The 20,037-nt window shown below is 34.3% G+C and overlaps 1 protein-coding gene across 6 annotated transcripts in view; it reads right to left on the bottom strand.

The window, feature by feature from the left end:
- TNNI3K (TNNI3 interacting kinase) overlaps positions 1-20,037 on the bottom strand; it is a 186,555-nt gene that overhangs the window by 156,480 nt on the left and 10,038 nt on the right. For all 6 annotated transcript variants that reach the window (XR_005554728.1, XR_005554727.1, XM_039327206.1 and 3 more), the window contains exons 3-5: positions 19,529-19,614; positions 18,632-18,729; positions 18,058-18,168 (exon numbers count right to left, since the gene is read on the bottom strand). Coding sequence is in view for 4 of the 6 variants with exons in the window: in XM_039327206.1 (XP_039183140.1) it covers positions 18,058-18,168; positions 18,632-18,729; positions 19,529-19,614 (295 nt within the window). In the remaining 2 variants the exon portion in view is untranslated. The remainder of the gene's footprint in view (positions 1-18,057; positions 18,169-18,631; positions 18,730-19,528; positions 19,615-20,037) is intronic.

Genomic DNA, 20,037 nt, shown 5'->3' with positions numbered 1-20,037 from the left:
TTTTTCATATTGCAGAAAACTGAAGAAGACAGAAAGGGGTTGACTATCCTAGATCTGATCTCTCACAATATGTAACCACTGAGAACTTTTGAGAGGAGGGACTATCTATATCATCTTAGGATCCATGATATTGGAGAAAGAATAATTGGATCATAGGCTTATAGAACTACTAAGCAGGATCTCAGGGTAAAATTTCACCAGGCTAGAGCAGTGTTTCTCAAACGTTCACAATTTTAAGAAACGTGGACTTTCTTAAAGTCATCTTCCTCAGCTAGCCTTGAGGAAGTAGAGTTTGCCTGGACATCAGGAACATTTTTCTAAGATCTGCATTAAATGATGGAACAGACTGCTTCTAGAGGTGGACTGGAGTGTTTAAAAAAAAGCATGTGTCAGGGATATTGTGAAATGATTTCCCGTTCTGAGTTGGAGTGAATCAGATACTTTCCAAGGTCTCTTTCAATACTTTCATTCTAAGGTTCGGTGAAAAAAGAGCAAACAAACAAACTTCCCCTCCCAAACCATCAATTTTTCACTTTTTCACTTTGTTGAGAATGTCCTTATGATAATGTTAATATAACTTGTTTATGAAATACTGTGTTATCATCATGACAATATAAAAATGTTCAGCTAAGTTTGCTTGAAATTTGGACCTCAAGCTGTTTAAGGTTGCTCCTTGTCAATTTTGCAGCTTTCCTTAACAAATGAGATGAAAGAGAAGAATTTTTCTATTTCTCTTTTTTATTGTTACCATAACTATATTATATTGAGTGGCTATTAAACTTGTTCAGTCTTTGTTAGGTTGTTATTGCTATATGTTGTTGTTGTTTTCCTCCCTCTCTGAGAGTTGTACTTTTGCTTAACCATACTGATATCTCCCTTTTTGCTAGGCCCAGTTCTATAGCACTTGCTACCTCAGCTTGCTATTAGAATAATTTATCCATAATTTATATGGATAAATATAAATATTATGGATAATTATATCCATAACAAGTAAAATAAAAAATAAACCTAGGAAAAGTGACTGGTTTTTTTTGTTTTTGTTTTGGAGGGAAGAATAGAAAACCAGAAAATGTTCACATCTTAAAATCTATGATATCCTCTATATACCTGTCTTATATATCAGTTAATGTAAATTTGTATAAGGACTAAAGTGTCTCCCAGGCTAGATATATGCTATGGAAAATCCCACAGCTCAAATTGGAGGGCCCAAAGCCCTTCAGTGCATATGAAGGATCTCCAAAGCTTTATGATAGTGATTTTTACAAAAGTGGGCAATTTTGATGCAAGTAATAAGCACCAGCAACACCAGACATGTTATGCTATGGATTTTTAGTAATGGGCTTTAAATAGGTTCCTTATTAGCGAATGAAGAGAGGTGTCTATTTTATTTCCTTGAACTAATAGAATGCTTGTGCAAAGAGAGTATTTTCAGTGCAACTACAAAAGGAATTATGCTGTGTAATTTTGTGCAGGCTTTTAACCTCTGTTGTCTAATAGAAATAAGTATCTTCATTGATTTTTTTTTTTCAGAAGACACAGGTGATATGACATGAGGTATTCTGCCAGTCAGCTCCAATTTGAGATTGATATATTTCCTTTCCCTTCTCTAGGCCCTTCTATTTCTTCATAAGCTTTTAGATTCCATCTTAGTCAAGCTGCAAATAAATGCTTTCATTTAGGACAATTTTAAAAACAAAAAGCTATCTCATACTATCAGACTGGTTCTCAAGTCTAGCATTATCTGTGCAAATCATCCCTTCTTGGTGGGATTCGTAGAGTTGGGGGTTTTACCATAAGTTGTAAGCCACTGTGATTGAGTCAGTTTAGCCTAGTTTTTAAGGTACTTGCCTAGAAACCAGGAGACTGTGAGTTCTAGTCCTACCTTAGTCATGAAAGCCAGCTGCGTAACTTTGGGCCAGTCACTGTCCCTCAGCTCAACCCATTTTGCAAGGTTGTTGCTATGGGGCAAATAAGAGGAGGGAGAGTATTACATTTGTTGCTGCCTTGAGTTACTCATGAAGTAATTATAAGGTGACCAAACGTCCTCCTTTAGGGAGGACAGTCCTCCTTTAGGGAGGACAGTCCTCCTTTTGTAAGTTCTGTCCTCCCTTGAAAAGTGTCCTTCTACATGTCCTCCTTTTTGATATTTGAAGATTAACCTGCAGGGCTTTTTTTTCCTCATAGAATGCTCAGAACGGTGTTCTGGCACCTTTTTTTGATAGTTTTTTTTCAACTTTTACATGAGCTGTGCTACTCCCCCTATTGGCTTTCGAAAGCCAATAGGAATTGCTGCTGAGCACACCAAAACACCTGGCCGGCAAACTTTGCACATGCAAGTTGTCTGCAGCGAAGGCGAATTGGCAGGAACTTAGCACCCCTCCTGCTACTCAACTACACCATCTCCTAGTTAGTTCCGAAGATACCTAGAGCGATAAGTTTCTCTTGATCTTCAGCTCTGCTAGGGCAATAATGGCTGCAGGTGCAGGGGCAGTGGGGGTGCTGCGGGCAGGGGTGTGAGGGGCAGCAGCAGCCGGCTGCCCCTGTGCTGTGAGAGCCATGGGGCCTCTCTACACGGGGCTGTGCAGGGTGGGCGATGGTCCTGGCAGGGCGGCTGCAGGCGGGGTGTGTCGATAGTGGGCTGTCCCCCCGGGGCTGGAGCCACCGCAGCTGGTGCTTTGGGAGCTGCGGGGCCCGCTCTACACAGCAGGGCAGTGGTGCTGGCGGGGCGGCTGCGGGCAGGGGCATGGCAGGCAGTTGACCTTCCATGGGCTGAGCCAGCTTTACAATATTTTTTCTTCTATTTATTTGTGTCCTCCTTTTCATTGTAAAAAAGTTGGTCACCTTAGTAATTAAGGGGGAAGATAAAAATCTAATAAATAATAATGATTGTTATCCTGTACTGAGAACAATTTGCCCAATCCACTTAGTTCTCAGGAAAAGTGATTTTCAAACCACAGGCATTATAGCAACTTACCCTACATAATCACCAATATTAGAATTTTCATAACAGTTGGTTGAGCAGAAGGTAAATGATGATGGTTTTTTGTGTTTTTTTTTTTTAATATGCAGGGTCTATACCTGAAGATTATACTCCTTGTGCAGACAGCTGAAATAAGATTTTTTTTTTTAAGGCAAGAGAAGGGAGGGAAAGAAAGGAATGCCAGAAGGGCAAAATTGTAAAATGATTTTTTTTCTTTCTAAAACATGTTAAGAACATACTGCAATTTAATTGCTTTCATTAAGAAGCCTAGAAGCAAAAAGATATATTAGATTTCAACTTGTTATATTTTTAATGAAACATGAGGTTTAATTGGGTCATTTTCCCCCTGCAAGTCCTCATTTTGCAATTAAAAATTAAAGCTGAAACTTGTATATTCTTTTCAGAATCTGGAAATTACCAATGAATTTTCTCAAAAATCATTAGCAAAACTCACATACATTCACAAATTATCATTTAGGAAAAGTGATATTATGGAAATGGGCTATAGTTTTTGGAGTAGATTTGATGGCAAGATGCAAATATCAATCTGAATCTAAAGTAATATAAATCTGTAAATTAAAGCTACTAGTTTACACTTTATTTAGTACAATTGGTTGCTCATCTTGTGAATTACTTCAGGAATTATCTCACTTCCCAGAGGAGGCTAGTTAGGCCGTGTGTGTATGAAGATGATGGACAGTGTAGGACCCTTCTGATATACAGGGCTGAATACATGAAATCGATTTCTACAATGGATTAAAATATTTTTTTAAAAAAGTTTTACAAGTAACATAAAAACTAAAACAAAACTAATAAAGAATAAAAGCAGTAAAAAAGAGAGAAGAAAGTTAGTCTGCAGAAAGAAAGAATTAAAGGAAATAGAAGTTTACAATGTCCTTTGCTGCAGATAGAAATACAAATACAAAATTATTTCCTATTCTGATTACAAAAAAAGCTCACTCTTTGTATTATCTATGGTTTTGTAACCCTTAAAACCACAAATCATGACTGCATTTTTTTCCCATTTCAGGCGTAAAATCTATAAGGAGTTTCCATAAATATTGATGTTGTTTTTTTCTCTTTAAAAAAGTCAATGTAGCTATCATCTTTGCCAACCATTCCTCCAAACTGACTTCTACAATTCTAACAATTTTAAATGTTATCAAAAGTGGTGCTTATGCATCTCTAAATAAGTAGAAGCACGTGCGATTTTCAAATATGAATAAATTATACTGTATTAGCAATGACATTCTCCATGTGGCATATAAAAAAGATTAAAACAAAATAATTTCAAATAATTAAAAATTAATTTTGTAAATTCCACAAAATGATCCATGTTTTCTTATATTTCCTTTGCTATTCTTATAAAGTGGCAGCTGCTGTAAGTAATCCTTTTTCCATTACCTTTTTAAAAATAATTTTATTTTGCTTTTTTTGTAATTAAAAAGATTGGTTTTTTTAAAAAAATGATAACATAACTTTAAACTATTCTGCTCCTGATCAACCTTCTGAAACTGCTTTTCTCCATAGATTCTTGTGCATTCAGAGAATTATAATTTTTTCCTATGTATAAAATATAACAATGTCAGTGCAGAAATCCAGAAGCTTGTTACATTCTAGCACTTAAAAATGAATATTACATATAGTCTCTGCTAAACTACTAGACAAGGTTTACAAAAATTTCAGATTTCCAGTAGATGACAGTAAAAAGGTCAAAATCTCAATTCTTTGCTCCCATCTATATTTTTGCCAGATTTTTGCAATCCCAATCTGGTAACCCTCATTTCAGTCTTGTTTCAGGTACGAATCATCTTAACAAAAGTAACAAGGACCTCATATCTATTATAAAATCTGTAGAGGTTAATCTAGATATAATTTCTATAAATTAAATTAATTGCAATAGATCTTATCATAATAAGGACATTTTAAAGTTTTGAATTGTTAGGACTGTTTAACAGTTCTCTAGAGGCTTACATTTCATGAATAACTTTTCTTTAATCTTTAAAAAAAAAGACAGAAAATGAACTGGATATTTTTGCAAGTATGGGACACTTTCATGGAGAAATATCTTCACTAAAACAGGCTATCACCATGACATGAAGAAATCTCCAATCTAATCCAATCTAGTCCAATCCAATCTTTTATTACAGTAATTGACCATCCTTTCTCCCCCACCGATTAAAATCATAAGATACAAATAGAAACTGAGACAAGAAAAGAGAAATACAAATATGTAGATGAGTACATAAAAATGCAAATAAATAGGCTAAAAATAAAGTGAGTACAGACAGTATATTAGGAAAAAAATAATAGCAGTACTGAGCTGCTATTAAAATATACTTACTGAAATGCCAAAAGATTAAAAATATTAGAATCCTATTTAAAATACTGCACCATAAACTGATAATCTCTTAATACATTTTATGGCAAAGTTACTGGGGTTTCATAGAATCAGTAAAACTTCAAGAAAATACAATGGCTTCAGATATTCTACATCTTGCATTCTTTCATACAACAGAATTACAGGTCACACAGTACAAACAAGGTAGGAATTAAATTATGCTCAACTGTCAGTCACCAGTTGACATGAAAACTAATCTCAGTGTTGTTTCCCTTGGACTCTACATGCCAAATTTTGCCACAGTTTGTGTGACAGAATTATTTTTGTTTCAAAGAAGTAAAGAAGTGTAAAATTTCTCTGAATGGTGTGGAAATTGCAGCAAAAGAGGTATGATGTACTTGATGCCGCATTCTCTGTAGTGGTACAGGATAATAAAACATGCACAATATTTTCTATCAGTCCTAATTCACAAGGTCAGATATACTCTTGTTTAGAATATTCCTACGTGTCCCCATAACACTTGTCCATAGGAAGATATCAAATAAAGCTTTTCCTCTACCTTATTTTGGAAGCAGGAACAAATGAAAACCAGATTTTCCTCTGAAATGGATAAACCTTTCTCTAATTTCCTGCTGCTTGTTAGTGATCGGTAACCTCAATCCATTGCTCCTACAGCTTTCTCATAACCTTTGCAAAAATAAATATTCAGAGAGAAAGACCAAGGGAAGGCAATTTTAAAGGTAAGGTCTGTTTTTTTTTTACCTGAATTGAACATTATTACAAAATATATGTGGAAGTAAGACTTTTGGAATTTTGTTTTTCCTTTTGGCAATAATTAGTGACTGCTATACATAACCCCCAGTAACAACCCAATCCTTTGACTACAGAAAAAAAAAATCAAACTGGCTACTAACATCCTCAGAATTATTAGTCTTGCAAAATCAGTTTGAACTTTCACACATTCTGAGAAGTGAGTTAGGGCTTTAAAATAATCAAAATATATACTAATTGAAAGTCCAGTATTGTAACTTAGGTCTCTTGCCAAAGATCATTACTGTGGCCTTTTTGATAATTTCTCTGCTTCTTTTTAGTATATTTTTATTAGGCAATTTAGGAAAAAAGAAATAGGAGAAGAAAAGGGCTAAAAAAAGGATAAAAGAATAAAGTACAAATGATTAAACAAGGAGTTTACAAATGTCATAGAGACAATAATTATCCACTATGTCCTTAATTCATTGTGAATGACTGACTATATTATTTCTAAAAGCTTGAACACTGCTATGAAGCTCTAAGCATGTTGTGAAGTTATTATTTTTCTTCCTTAAGATTCCCTTTGTTTCACTCAGCTTTTTTTTCTTTAATAAATCTACCAGTGCTCTATTGTATTGTTTTTTTCAGTCACTTCAGAGATTCTCCAAAATTTCTAGTACCCAGAAAAATGATGAACTGGGATACCAGTAGACTTAACTAAAGAAAAAAAAAATCCGGAAGAAGAGTAGGTAGCTCAGGCAAAGCGAAAAGATTCCACTTCAAGTTTGAAATGGAGAAATGTTGCACATCAGACAAAAATACTGTGGTTTTTAAGCATTTTAAACATTTGTATTGTTTCTAGGATTGTTTTGTTATTTGTTTTTGTTTTGTTTTAATTGGAAGCTGTACAGAGTCATGACTGTGAGATGGCTGGCTATATAAATACATGCTGTACATACATATGTACATACATACATACTTCATATACAGACATACATAAAAAAATAGTTACAAGCACTGAGCTGCTGAGAAACACCTGAAGCAGGTTTTTTTTTTATTTGTCCAGTAGCCAATAAACTATAGGAGTCTGCCTAGAACAAAGTGCAGCAAGCAAACTGGGCATCAGTGAGACTGCACTGAGACCAGTTTGATTGAGTGAAAAGTACCAGGCTAGAAACCAGGAGATTGTGAGTTCTAATCCTACCTTAGGCATGAAAGAAGCCAGCTGGATGACTTTGGGCCAGTCATTCTCTATCAGTCCAGCCCACCTCACAGAGTAGCTGTTGTGGGGAAAATAGAAGGAAAGGGGAATATTGGGTATGTTTTCTGCCTATGTTATTTATAAAAATAATAAAAATGGGAAATGAATAAATAAAATTCATGATGGGCTGGATTCAAATAAAAGAAGAGAATGTTCACTCCTGGCCTTTATTTCTAAAGGAGAAGTCTGAAGGTGCCAACATCCCTAAGACTAACCTTTTTATGCTAGTATATTGCTAATACCAGAGCTGCTTCTGCTAGTGAAATCAAGCTGATGCAATTTGTTAGATAAATATCCTTGTTGTCTAAGAATAAGCTAGCTCTAGTCTAGGACTTTACACATTTCAAGTTAACTATTTTGTTTGAGCACCTATGAAGAAAACAGGCCAGACTTCAGTTGGCATCACCCTAATTTTTAACTCATGATTTTAAACAGGTAGAGCCACAATATTCAACTTGGATTCAAAATGTGTAACCATCCATGGTCATAGTAATGCATAGATGGGAAACCTGGCTGTTGATCTGTATTTCTTCACATTCTACTGCTTGGGCTTTACATTCTTTTTATTAGTGGCCTGTAATAAATAAATTAGTGGCCTGTTTCCTTCTTACTTCCAGAACCACAGAAATCTCATTCACCATTTCCTTCTCCTTTCTCCCATTTTTATTCGTCAGCAAAATTTTACAGAATGCAATAAACCTAAAATATACATATAAAAATTAGCGCATACCTATTTTAAAAAATTGAATACTTAACCCGTGAGCTCTACCAACATTTCCTGATGGTTTTTTTTTTCCTTTTTTCCCCCTAAAGCACTGTTTTACTGTACGTTCCTTTTGTACAACTATGGAGCTCTTCTCTCCAGCTTTTCAATTACTTTGTATGCAGCCAAAGCTCAAATTAGAAACGGGGGAGAAAAATCACTTGGCTTAGTTAATTCTTATAACAGTCTGACAGATGTAGATCCTTTATATCAGGTTCATAATGCTTATTGTTCTTCTTGTAATTCCAGTTGGCAGCTCCTTATTTACCACATGATGTTGCTGCTGAAAGAGTGTAGTTCACTCTATTTTCAAAATTAAGCATAGGTGGTCAAGCATTTCTATATTGTTAGGCAAAATCCAGTCTACGTGAAGTGGCAATTGCTATACTGGAATATATTCTGAAGCACAACTAAATGCTTGGAGGTAAAATAGAAAAAAAAATTGCTGTACTTGCATAGAATGAATTCATAGTAGAATGAATATGAGCTTTCTTGAGTGATAAGATACTCCTCCTCCTCCTTACATGTCCTTTGAAACACAGATCATATTAATTTCATTTAAAATTGCAGCAGTTCCTTGGAAGAAAGTTTTACAAAGCTAAACTATTTTTTAAAAATGTTAAAGTTCTAATTCTTTCTTGTTTGGGGCTGAAGAAGAAATTATTAATCCAAATAATGTGTCTCCATAGTAATATGTTTACAGGAATAGACTGTTTGGTGGACAATTATCTGCATAAGAGCAGTTGGGTGCACTTGGAGCTGAAACAGGTCATCAGATTTTCCCACAATGTCCTCGAATCGAGCTACTTCAAGTGTATTTTGGAAAATTAAAGACAATGAAGATGACCTGAATCTAGATCATCCATATAACATCGGGATAGGATCACCTGCATCAGAGCTTTTTAACAGCACTTATACAGGTAGTGCTGGACTTATAGCCATTGATCTGGCAACTGTTCAAATTTACAATGTTGCTGAAGAAGGTGACTTATGACTTGTCCTTGCAATTATGAATATCACAGTATCCTCTTGGTCATATGGGCATTTGGCAACCAGGCATGCATTTACAATGGCTGCAGTCTCCCAAGGTCATGTAATCACCATGTACGACTTTCCCAGCCAGTTTCCACCAAGCAAAGTGAATGGGGGAAAGCCAGATTCAGTTAATGACCATGTGATTCACTCAACAACTGCAGTGATTCACTTAACATCCATGGCAAAAAAGTCATAATATCAGGTATCATTCATTTAACTACTGACTTAGCAACAGAAATTCTGGCCCAGTGGTGATTATAAGTCAAAGACTACCTGTACTAAGGAATTATAGGACAAACTAGAGTATAGTATCTCTTATGGTTTAGATAAGCAACAAAGTTTATATTGCTCTGTGGAAATTTTACTTACATTTAATGATGCTGTCTGATTCCCTTGAATATAAATTTTGCCTTTTTAAGGTGTATGCTGAGTTTTGTTTTACTTTATTGATACTTTTTTCCTGAATTTTATTTGTTTGTTTGTTTGTTTAATTAAATAAGTAAGTAAGTAATAGCAACAATGGTTTTATGTAAAAGTCAATATTCATTTGAACAGATTTTGGATAACTTTGAGTATCGCCCATTAGGCAGAGGCTGTAGCACCATGAAAGTGACTGAAGAAAACACTAAAACCAGACATTATTCCAGGGAGGTTGCAATAATATTTGCACACTACATTGTTTATGCATTTGTATACATGTTGTGATATTCACTTTATTTTCTCTATATGCCTTTCCAGCAGTACTAATTTTAATGCTGTGAAAAGAACTGTATCATTACTGTATATTATGGTGTTTAGAATTATTCTTACAGATAACTCAAGGCTGTGAACATACCTATTACTCCTTCCTCCTCCTGCTTTTACAACAATTCTGAGAAGTGGGTTTGCTGAGAAAAAGTGACTGGCTTAAAGTCACCCAGCTGGCTTTCATACCTAAGATAGGACTAGAACTCACAGTCTTCCATTTTCTAGACTGATAACCTTAACTAGTAGACCAAACTGGATTTCTGGTGCTTTTTTTTTTTCTTCATCAGAAGACAGATAATTTTTCTCAAGATACTGACGGTGCCTCTGATTTCACCCAACTGCTCTTCCATATTGTCGTCGCCTTCATTTGATCACAGAGTATCAAATGTGTTATGTAGTTCTATACAAAATGCTTCTTGACATTGTTGCGATTAAACTAAATTGAGTTGGAAAAAGGGTGGCGGATGGCAATGTGATACAAATTTCAATTTCAGTTTGATTTTTTTTAACAAAGCAGAAGAGGTTCATGCTCTACTTATAGGCCAATAGGCATCACATGGCTGAGAACTATTTGCTCTCTGCAGCATCTGTAAGTAACCATGGTAATATCAAAATGATGACATAGAAATGATATTGTAATCACACAAATTCTGCATTTGTATGTGTGTATGTGTGTGTGTGTGTGTGTATAAAATGATGTTTGACACAATTATACAAGTTGTAGCATTTGTGTGATGATGTCATCAGACTCATGTCATTAATTGCTTCCTTGCAAACTTCCTGTGACACTCCTATCTATACGTAATGAATATTCTGCTACACTATAATGTTGTATCCCTCTTTTCATCCTGAATCATCCCATTCATTTAATATGGGTGTAAATTGTAGAAAACGCCCATATGCAATATCCCAGTATTTTAATGAACACATATAAACATATTTATCAGCGTGCAGATTTGATTTCTCTTTGTAATAAGATGTGAATGTGGAAAGAATAATTAATTCTGGGTTAAATGTAGTTCCATTTGGTTGGGCTTGGTTTTTTGTATAAAATATAAGCAGAAATACTAAGCATATTAATTATGCACTAGATGGATTTCATCTCATTATTTCATCCAAACCTGCCAACACGCCAGAGCTGCAGCTGTTACTAAATTTATGATAGCATAAGGTTCTTACACAGTGAATGATTTCATTCCCAGGTAGCACACCACTGACTACAAGAGATGAGGAAAATTAAATAATCCCAAAAATTAACTAGAGTTTAATGAACATGTAGTAGGCTAGGATTTGAGATTAAGAGATAGTCACAATGAAACGAAAAGTATTTTAAATTAATGGAATGTTTCAGTAAAATTTCCCTGTTAATAATAAAAGTGCCACTGTGGCTTAGGAAGCACTTTATCTTAACTGTGAGAATATCATATATAAACAGAAATGTAAGTTATGCTGTGACATTACATCTTTGTTGATATATGAATACTAAATATGAATGATATCCTCCTAGTCAACCTTGGCTCTAGCTAGCAACTGAATAAATTGCTTCTTGCATTTCTTAATTCAGAAAGAACGCATGCCAAATTTTATGTGTGTGCAACCTTCATACTTGATATAACATACATGAATATATTATGCTTAGATGTTGTATGTGCCTTCTGTCTATGTATTACTATAAAGATAGAAAAAACAACCATCTTTTACTAAGAAAGACTACTAAATCTGTGGTCCTAAACTCATTTATCTGGATCTAAGTTCCATTAAACTTAATGAGGCTGCATTCTGAGTAAATATGCATAGGATTGTCCTCTGAATGTCAGGCTGACATTCAGATGAAGAAAGGATATATTTCTCAGACCCAAAAAAAAAAAAAAAAAAAAAAGATTATTTCAGATACTTGAGGTACAGCATACACAGTGACCTCATGTGTTTTCAGTGCTGACCTGAATTTGTTTTTCCTTACTATATAATTAAATCTTGAGAATAAGAAATAATATGCAATATATGTTATAATCTATGAACAAAAACATAACATATGGACATTTTAATACAGAACCAAGAATTTTTGGATTTGATGCCTTTAATATAAATGATCTTAAAGTTGGGTAATTTGATTAGTTAATCCACATATAACAACATAAAGGTAGCAAAGAAAGGGAAACTACATGTTTCCAGTTCTTAAATGCATTTCTAATCATTGTCAAATGGTAGAACAGTTTATCACACTGACATCATTTTAGACCCTGATCTATCCAGTTCAATTCCACCTAGGTATGAAATAGGTAACACTGCACATCAATAACAATAATTTACAGCAGTCTATAAAGTTATCTATTCCCCCCAATTTCTGGAAGTCACATTTACTGTTAATAAGAAAAGAGCATTCATGCTAAAGTACTTTCCCCCCTGTGGTGAGGGAAGGGGGATTTAGCCCTCCCTCCAGAAAAACCACTTGGGAGTCTAAAAAGTTGAGAAAAATACTAGGATCCTAATTGGAATTCTATTTTTTAAAACTGGTGGATTATAAGACTTGTAACTTTATGTTCTCTATTTTTTCTTCTTCTCTGATTTTTACTCTAACTATTATTGAAGATTTGCCCCCCCCCTTAAAATAGAGGGGGAAAAGAAAACTGAAAAGATCTAACTAACTCTGAGATGACATTTGCTGGCTAAATTTGAGACTGTAACCTGCTATTCTTTAAGAGAGACTTGTTGATTGCCTTAAAAACAGATAAGATACAAAGTAACCTTGAAGCACCATCTGCAAGAAACTCAGCTCAGCTTTTTACTTGGTGGGCTTTCTGATTATAAGTTTTTTATTTAGTTTAATATACGACAATGGAAGAAGAACAGGAATGGATTTCTCCCAGAGGGGAAGTACAGGAACAAATTCTTTATATGTGAAAAGCGATTACCCAAACTCTCCGTATGCAAGCCCAAACTATGACTTCAACTAAAGAATCATCTTCTATACAGAATTCTATAGAGAAGGGGAAACAACCAAATGTTATGACAGAAGACTTAGATATTCAACAAATACAAACTGTGGAAAACACGGGAAGGAAACTGATAATAGAGAACAAGGAAAGGACTTTTCTTATAAACCAGAAGGAATTTGAAGACAAAAAAAGAAAAACAGATGAAAGACAAGATAAATACTTTGGGACAACTGCATCGAACTGGAAAAATAAAGAGACGACCTGTTAAACCAGCTAGTCCTCTTAAGAAAACAGCAACTGAACACCTTTATCAATATCAAACAATAGTTACAACAATACAAGGAGATCTTTTTGATGATTTAAAAGCGAATATACGAAAGACGATTTGGCAGAGGAAAAAAGCTAGAATTAGACTGAAAGGGATTGGGGTTTTGATCTATATATGAGATCTAAAATAGAATATATTTAAATGGATAGAATATGTATTTTGAATATAAGATATTGTAATGATTTGAGATAAAAAAAATTGGTTTTATAAAATCTAGAACTATAAATATCAAAATAAGAATATTATATTGTCTTATTAGTTTGTTAAGATATATGATAAATTTTACATATAAGGTTTGTATTTTAAATATTAAATCATATGAGGAATTGTGATAAAGGAATCATGTTTAATTAAAATTTGGAAAAAAGATAAATATTAAATGTTAAATTAAAATATTAAGGGAAAATCAATTACTAGGTTACTGATTTGCTAAAAGTTTGAATGTTTATAGATAACTAAGACTTGAATTTAAGATATTGTCATGAGTTGAGACACAGGTTAAATAAAACTTAGAAGTATAAATACTAATAATTAAATTTGTATATTAGCTTGTGGTATAAATGCTGATGGTTTATTTATTTATTTTTCTCTTTTTCTGGAAAAGAAGAAAGGAAAGACGTAGAAAAAGGAAAAGAAAAGAAAAAATATTAGCCCTAAATATGAGATAGGAGACTGAGAAATTAGGATCATTTAAAATCTGGAAATGATAAAGATTAAACGTTAAATTTAAATATTAATGCAAAATTAAAGTTAAGAAAAACTTATTAGGTTACTGTCTAAAAGATGGAATGTCAAATTAATTAAGATATGTATAGACTGAAGATTATTGATGAATATTAGAAAGGAATTTTTTGTTTGATTGATAGAATAAGAACTGTATTGATCTGAATATGATAGTAGATCTTATGGGGGAAAGAGAGGGAATTTGTTGTTGTAATACTTTGAGATTTGTACTTATGATATTTAACTGTAATGGAATTATGATGCTCAACCGCCACGCTACTTTTCAAATATGTAAATGCAATATTGGAAAATTAATAAAAAAACTTGGACAGAAAAAAAAAAGAAAAGAGCATTCATACATACATACTGACACACACACATATGTATATGTAAATATACACATAAGCTTGAAAGATAGTGACAAGGTGCTCGCTTTTGTGAGACTGACAAGGACAACTCTTTAGATAAACATTTTTTTCCTCTCTTCCTTGCAAAAGGAAATGACAGGAAGTGACAATTAGATTGTGTTTAAAATACATCCTAAAATACATCATTGCCTAGAAACAATATATATATGTAGGTCTTTGGTTGTTCGGGTTTTCTCCCGCGTAAAATTGGAAGTGTCTTGGCGACGTTTCGACGAAGTCCCATTCGTCATCTTCAGGCTGGTGTTTTCAGCTTCGTGCTTTGAGCAGCAACATTGGAAGGAAGGAAGGAAGAAACAGCTAAGACCACACACTGCTGCTCAAAGCACGAAGCTGAAAACACCAGCCTGAAGATGACGAATGGGACTTCGTCGAAACGTCGCCAAGACACTTCCAATTTTACGCGGGAGAAAACCCGAACAACCAAAGACCTACATACAAATACCCGCGAAAACCTCAGAAACATATATATATATATATATATATATATATATATATATATATATATATATATATATATATATATATATATTCATATATTTCAAAGCAAAACTAGGATGTTCCATTGAAGACATTATTGATTAATCTAAGTTTGCAAATAATATAATCAGAACATTTGGCTGATTTGTGTTATTAAATATTCCCACCAGGAATTTTATAATAGGGATTGTTTTGTGTGATCCCTGTTTTGGGAAGACGTGGACAAATGGATCATGGTAGGTATATTTATAAACATTTTCCTCATGTAATGGTTTTTAATTTTTCTATATCGGGAACCTCCTTTTGCAATGGAGAGAGACTGCTCCCCTGCCCCTTCTTTTCAACATCTATATGAAACTACTGGCAGAGGCCATCTACTGGTATGGGATTTGGTACCAGATGATAAGTGAATGTATCTTTTGATTTTGAACTATTCTATCTGCTGAAGAGTTTTAGGAAAATGAAATACTTTCAATTATCTCTCTATGGAGATTCTCAGTCATCCAGGTCATAGTTATCCCAAAGGTGCTTTTTCACAAGGCAAGTGGACTTTCTTGTTTTTGATTGAAGACATTATGCTTCTCATCCAAGAAGCTTCTTCAGCTTAGAGCTGAAGAAGCTTTCTAGATGACAAGTGAAACATCTTCAAAGAAAAACAGGAAAGTCCAGTTGCCTCATGAAAAAGCACCTTTGGGACTTTCTATTATCATACAACTACAGCTGGCATAAGAAAAGTACTGCCATCTTAGTGATACAGTATTTCTTCTTTTTATCAAGCAATGTCAAAGGAGATATGTGTGTGTGTGTGTGTGTGTAAAAAATGTCAAGATGGAAATGGTAACACCACAATCAAAGCCTAACCCTGATCTTAACCTTTCTGTGGGTGTGACATTGTCACATACCAAAGGGTGAGGCTTCAGTCACACTGCAGCAGTCACTGTCTTGATTTTTTTTTGACTTCCTCTGGACACCATTGTTTTTACCAATGAAATTTCATTTGCGTATGCCCTAAGTTTTTATTCTTCCTTCTGATTTCATGAAAAGGTTTCTATGAGTACCGGTTGAGGTATATGTGTTAATTTTTTACTACAAAAATTATTTTGTTTATGACATGTTCAGAAGTCCAGGTAGTCCTCAACCTGTGACCACAATTGAGCCCAAAATTTATGATCCTAAGTGAGAAATTTGTTAAGTGACTTTGCCCCGTTTTATGACTTTTCTTGCTACATTTGTTAAGTGAATCTCTGCAGTTGTTAAATTAGTCACATGGTTGTTAAGTGAATCAGGCTTCCCTATTGACTTTGCTTGTCAGAAGATCACAAAAAGTTGATCATATGACCCTGGGACACTGCAACCATCATAAATGTGAGTCAGTTGTCAAGCATACGAATCACCTGACCGGATGCTACAACAGTCATTAGTGTGGAAAATGATCATTAGTCACTTTTTTTAGTGCCATTGTAACATTGAATGGTCACTAAATGAACTGTTGTACATTGAAGACTATCTGTACTAAAAATAATATATTGGAACATTTACAAGGCAATGATTAAAGACATACACAGTAAGTGGTATGTGTGGCACTATAAAGTTTGTATTGCTATAAGATTTTGGATTGGTTCACAGAAAAAAATATTAGGAGGATCACAAGAGTCCTCCAGGAGAACGTAGGTCCATCTGGATTACTCCAGGAAGGAGTTCAGGAGAGTTCAGAATTAGTTGTAAAATACATTTTCAAAAGATAATAACTTTCTAGTAACTACAGCAGCCTTTGATTTATCCTCAAAGGTTATAACTCAGTGTGTAATCATAAGAGAAAGACTACAGCACTTTCACAACACCACTTGTTTACAGCTGTAAACAAAAATACAATATGTGAAGCTGAGCAATAGATTGTTTTGGCAGAAATGTTTATCTCTTCTGACTGATCAGGCTTTAGATCAAGCTGAGAAAGAAGAAAGAGTGTTACAAATCCATTTATATATTACCATCTGTGCTACAAACTGAACTTGTGGAAACATTTTGCTTATGATTTTAGAGGCCTGCAGCAAGTTCTCATCCATCATCTGTCTGTTATCTGTTTCACCTGCGCTGTACTTGGATCACAGATAAATTAACAATTTCCACAGTATATTTTCTAACTGAAAACTGAAGTTTTACTGATAAATGTAACAGAGTAATAGGATAACTGTGTTGGGAATATATGCTCGCCATAGTTTATAGATTGTTGTGAAGACAAGTAGTTGTATGAGCTGGCACCTTCCTGCAGCCAGGCAGAGCTTCCCAATGGCCATTGCTGGCTGGTTTTGGATTTGTTTTGTGGTTGTGATGTCATCTGCTTGTAACTTCTACCCTCTGTTAGAGACCTTCTAGTTAGACCAGAGATGTTGGCAGATGAGACAAGAATCCAAAAATGGTAGTTGGCAAGCTGTGCAGGCCTGACAAAGCCAGAAAAAGGAGCTGCATGTGCAGTCAACTGCATCCATGATATGCTCATAAACCATAGTGAGCATATCATCTGAATTGGTCCAATGTGTAATTAATGGCCCATCCACACTGTTGTTTCCACTCTCTGCTTGAAGTTGACGTGCAGCTTGGCATTCTGAGAATATAACAGAGCATTCTCTCTAACAGGCCAATCACATTGTGCTAAAAAGGGCCATTCAGTCAGTGTTTCATACACTTCAGATATGCCCTGATCTGATTGGCTGAAACACTCTTGGCCACTTGATCATGGTAAGACTGAGTCAGAGACAGCTTTTTCTCCAAGACTATACAGTCTCCAGGCACTCTAGATATTTTACGTAATATATATCTTAATTTTGCAGCAGAAAATTATATAAAAACATTTATACATTAGACATTTGTAGAAGGCATTTCTGTTTAGAAAACAGCAATTATTTTTAAGGTGGTTTAGATCTTTATGTTTCTAAATTTATCTTTTAGAAATTTAAAAACATTTCTGAATTCTTTTCTTGAAACAAACTCTCATAATATTTAGCAGCACAGAACTATCCCTAAATGAAAGGTAAGTCTACTTAATCAATAGGAAGTCTGCATAAATGCAAAGGAGCACTTTTAGATCAACATCAAAATGGCAGATATTATCGGATAATTGAAGCCCCACTCCTTTTAATGTGTGATACGTGTTTAAAGGGGATAGGGCTTCCAGCACTCAATCACACTATCATTTTGATGTTGACCATCACTGTGGACAATTCATTTTATATCTATCATGTTTTTAATTCTAATTATTATTACAAAATATATGCATATAAGGAAGCATACCTCATGGTGACCAGCTATTGTAGCAATATGAAGAGCAGTAAGCGCTCCATAACCAACTTGTTGGACATCAGCTCCACTGTGCAGTAAAGCTGTTAAAAGTTCTGCATTGTCCTGAAATTTGGAAAAGTACATAATTATTTAGAAAAATCTTATGGGAAGTTTAGTGGTAGAGCACATGTTTTGTTTGCAGAAAGTTCCAAGCATTTCCAGTACAGTAGGTCTTAAAAAGGGACTCCTAAGAGAACCTGGAAAACTACAGCTATTGATTAGAGATTGCTATTTTCCAAACAAGCATATTGATACTAGAATTTTCTACACTGGCTGAAGATCACGAGAGCTGAAGTCACAAACATCCAGAGAACAGATTGGCAAAGGCTAGTAAAGATTATGCTGAGCTAGATGGATCAATAATGTGATATTGTCTTAGGTGCCGTATTTATGTTATCACACTAATGGAAATTGCCCTTGATTAAAGTTTATCATGGAATGATAACTGAAAAAAATATCCTCCAGGAAACATGAGAATCAAGTTCATTTGAAATCAGATACAGTTAATTAATGTAATCCTGTTTACCTTGTAAGCTGCAAAATGCAGAGCTGTAAATCCATTTCTTGTCAGCCTAGATGGACGCAGCCCTTTTAGCATTAGGGTCCGAATATGTGTTTTATGTCCTGTGAAATAAATATTGGCCACAGAAGTAACTTAAATATATCAGATACAAGCAGATAAAAGTGCCTATCCTTCAGATTAGTACTGGTAATATATTTAAATTTAGAAGTCTAATGAAATTACTTGGATACTTCCCTTAAATGCTATATTGGAAAATAAGCTATATCAATTAAATAATACTTGGGATGAACTTCATTGTGCCTTTTGACTAATAAAATGATATATTCCCATACAATAGATTGTCTATATCCCTTGTAGCTCTTCTGATATGTTCTGGAGGATTAAATGATTCAGAATAAATTCTGAAACATATACAACACTCTTGTGTGGAAGACCAAGGATGATGAAAAAGATCACAACATTTATGAGACATTCTGTTATACATCATTGGATCAGTTCTTCACTACTGATATTATAAAATCTGTAACCTATTATTTCTTTATTAAAATTAATACAGTATCAACCCATTTTTATATTAGTAGAAAACTATGGTTGCTTCTTCTCCATGGTTCTGTTAATTTTGTTCCTATTCAATTTGTTACTGAGTTTAATGCATCTGGCCCCAAAATTGGCCTTTCTAAATATCATCATCATCATCATCATCATCATCATCATCATCATCATCATCATCTACCAGTAATGCTCTCTATTTTGTTATTGTCACCTGATCACTGTGCATGATTAGATCAGATTAGTGCTGAAAATTAACAAATAGTAATAGTTTTGCTGTGATTTGTTAAGAACAAGTAAAATACTTAAGCATGGCAACAAGGATGATACTGGCTGAAATACTGTACTTACCACTGCAAATACAACACAGATGCAAAAGAGATAGCCCATTTTCTGTGCGGTAATTTAAATTCACTTTGCTGAAAGCTTCATCAGAACTGAAAGTAAAAAAAAATCATAGGTCATCAACTCTAGTTATCATATTTTGTTATGTTTTCATGTATTGGGAAATTTCTAAAAGAGGAGAAAATATGTCATAATTTCTTAAGATATGGAAACAACATTTTGATTATTTATGATTTTTGCACCCTAGTTTAGTGTACCCTAGCAGTGCATAACATTAGGATTTTGGGATAGTTTCCTATTTAAGTACTAAATGGGTTCAATCCTAGGTAATCTTTTCAAGATCAAACAAGCTTAAGCTGCCACCGATTATGACACCGTCAAAGTAACGTGTACTAAATTCAGTTTGCTCACTTCTACTGGCTATTACACAAACCTCATTCTGAAAATTCTAGAAATCCATCACATTCCATTTTCCCCAACTTTCTGTTCAAACCTTTCAAGCAATAGAATAAAAG

This window comes from Crotalus tigris, unplaced genomic scaffold (assembly GCF_016545835.1).
Source record: "Crotalus tigris isolate CLP2741 ecotype Arizona unplaced genomic scaffold, ASM1654583v1 scf7180000024358.1859470, whole genome shotgun sequence".
Taxonomy (NCBI): domain Eukaryota; kingdom Metazoa; phylum Chordata; class Lepidosauria; order Squamata; family Viperidae; genus Crotalus; species Crotalus tigris.
This window is presented reverse-complemented; position numbering and strand designations above follow the sequence as displayed.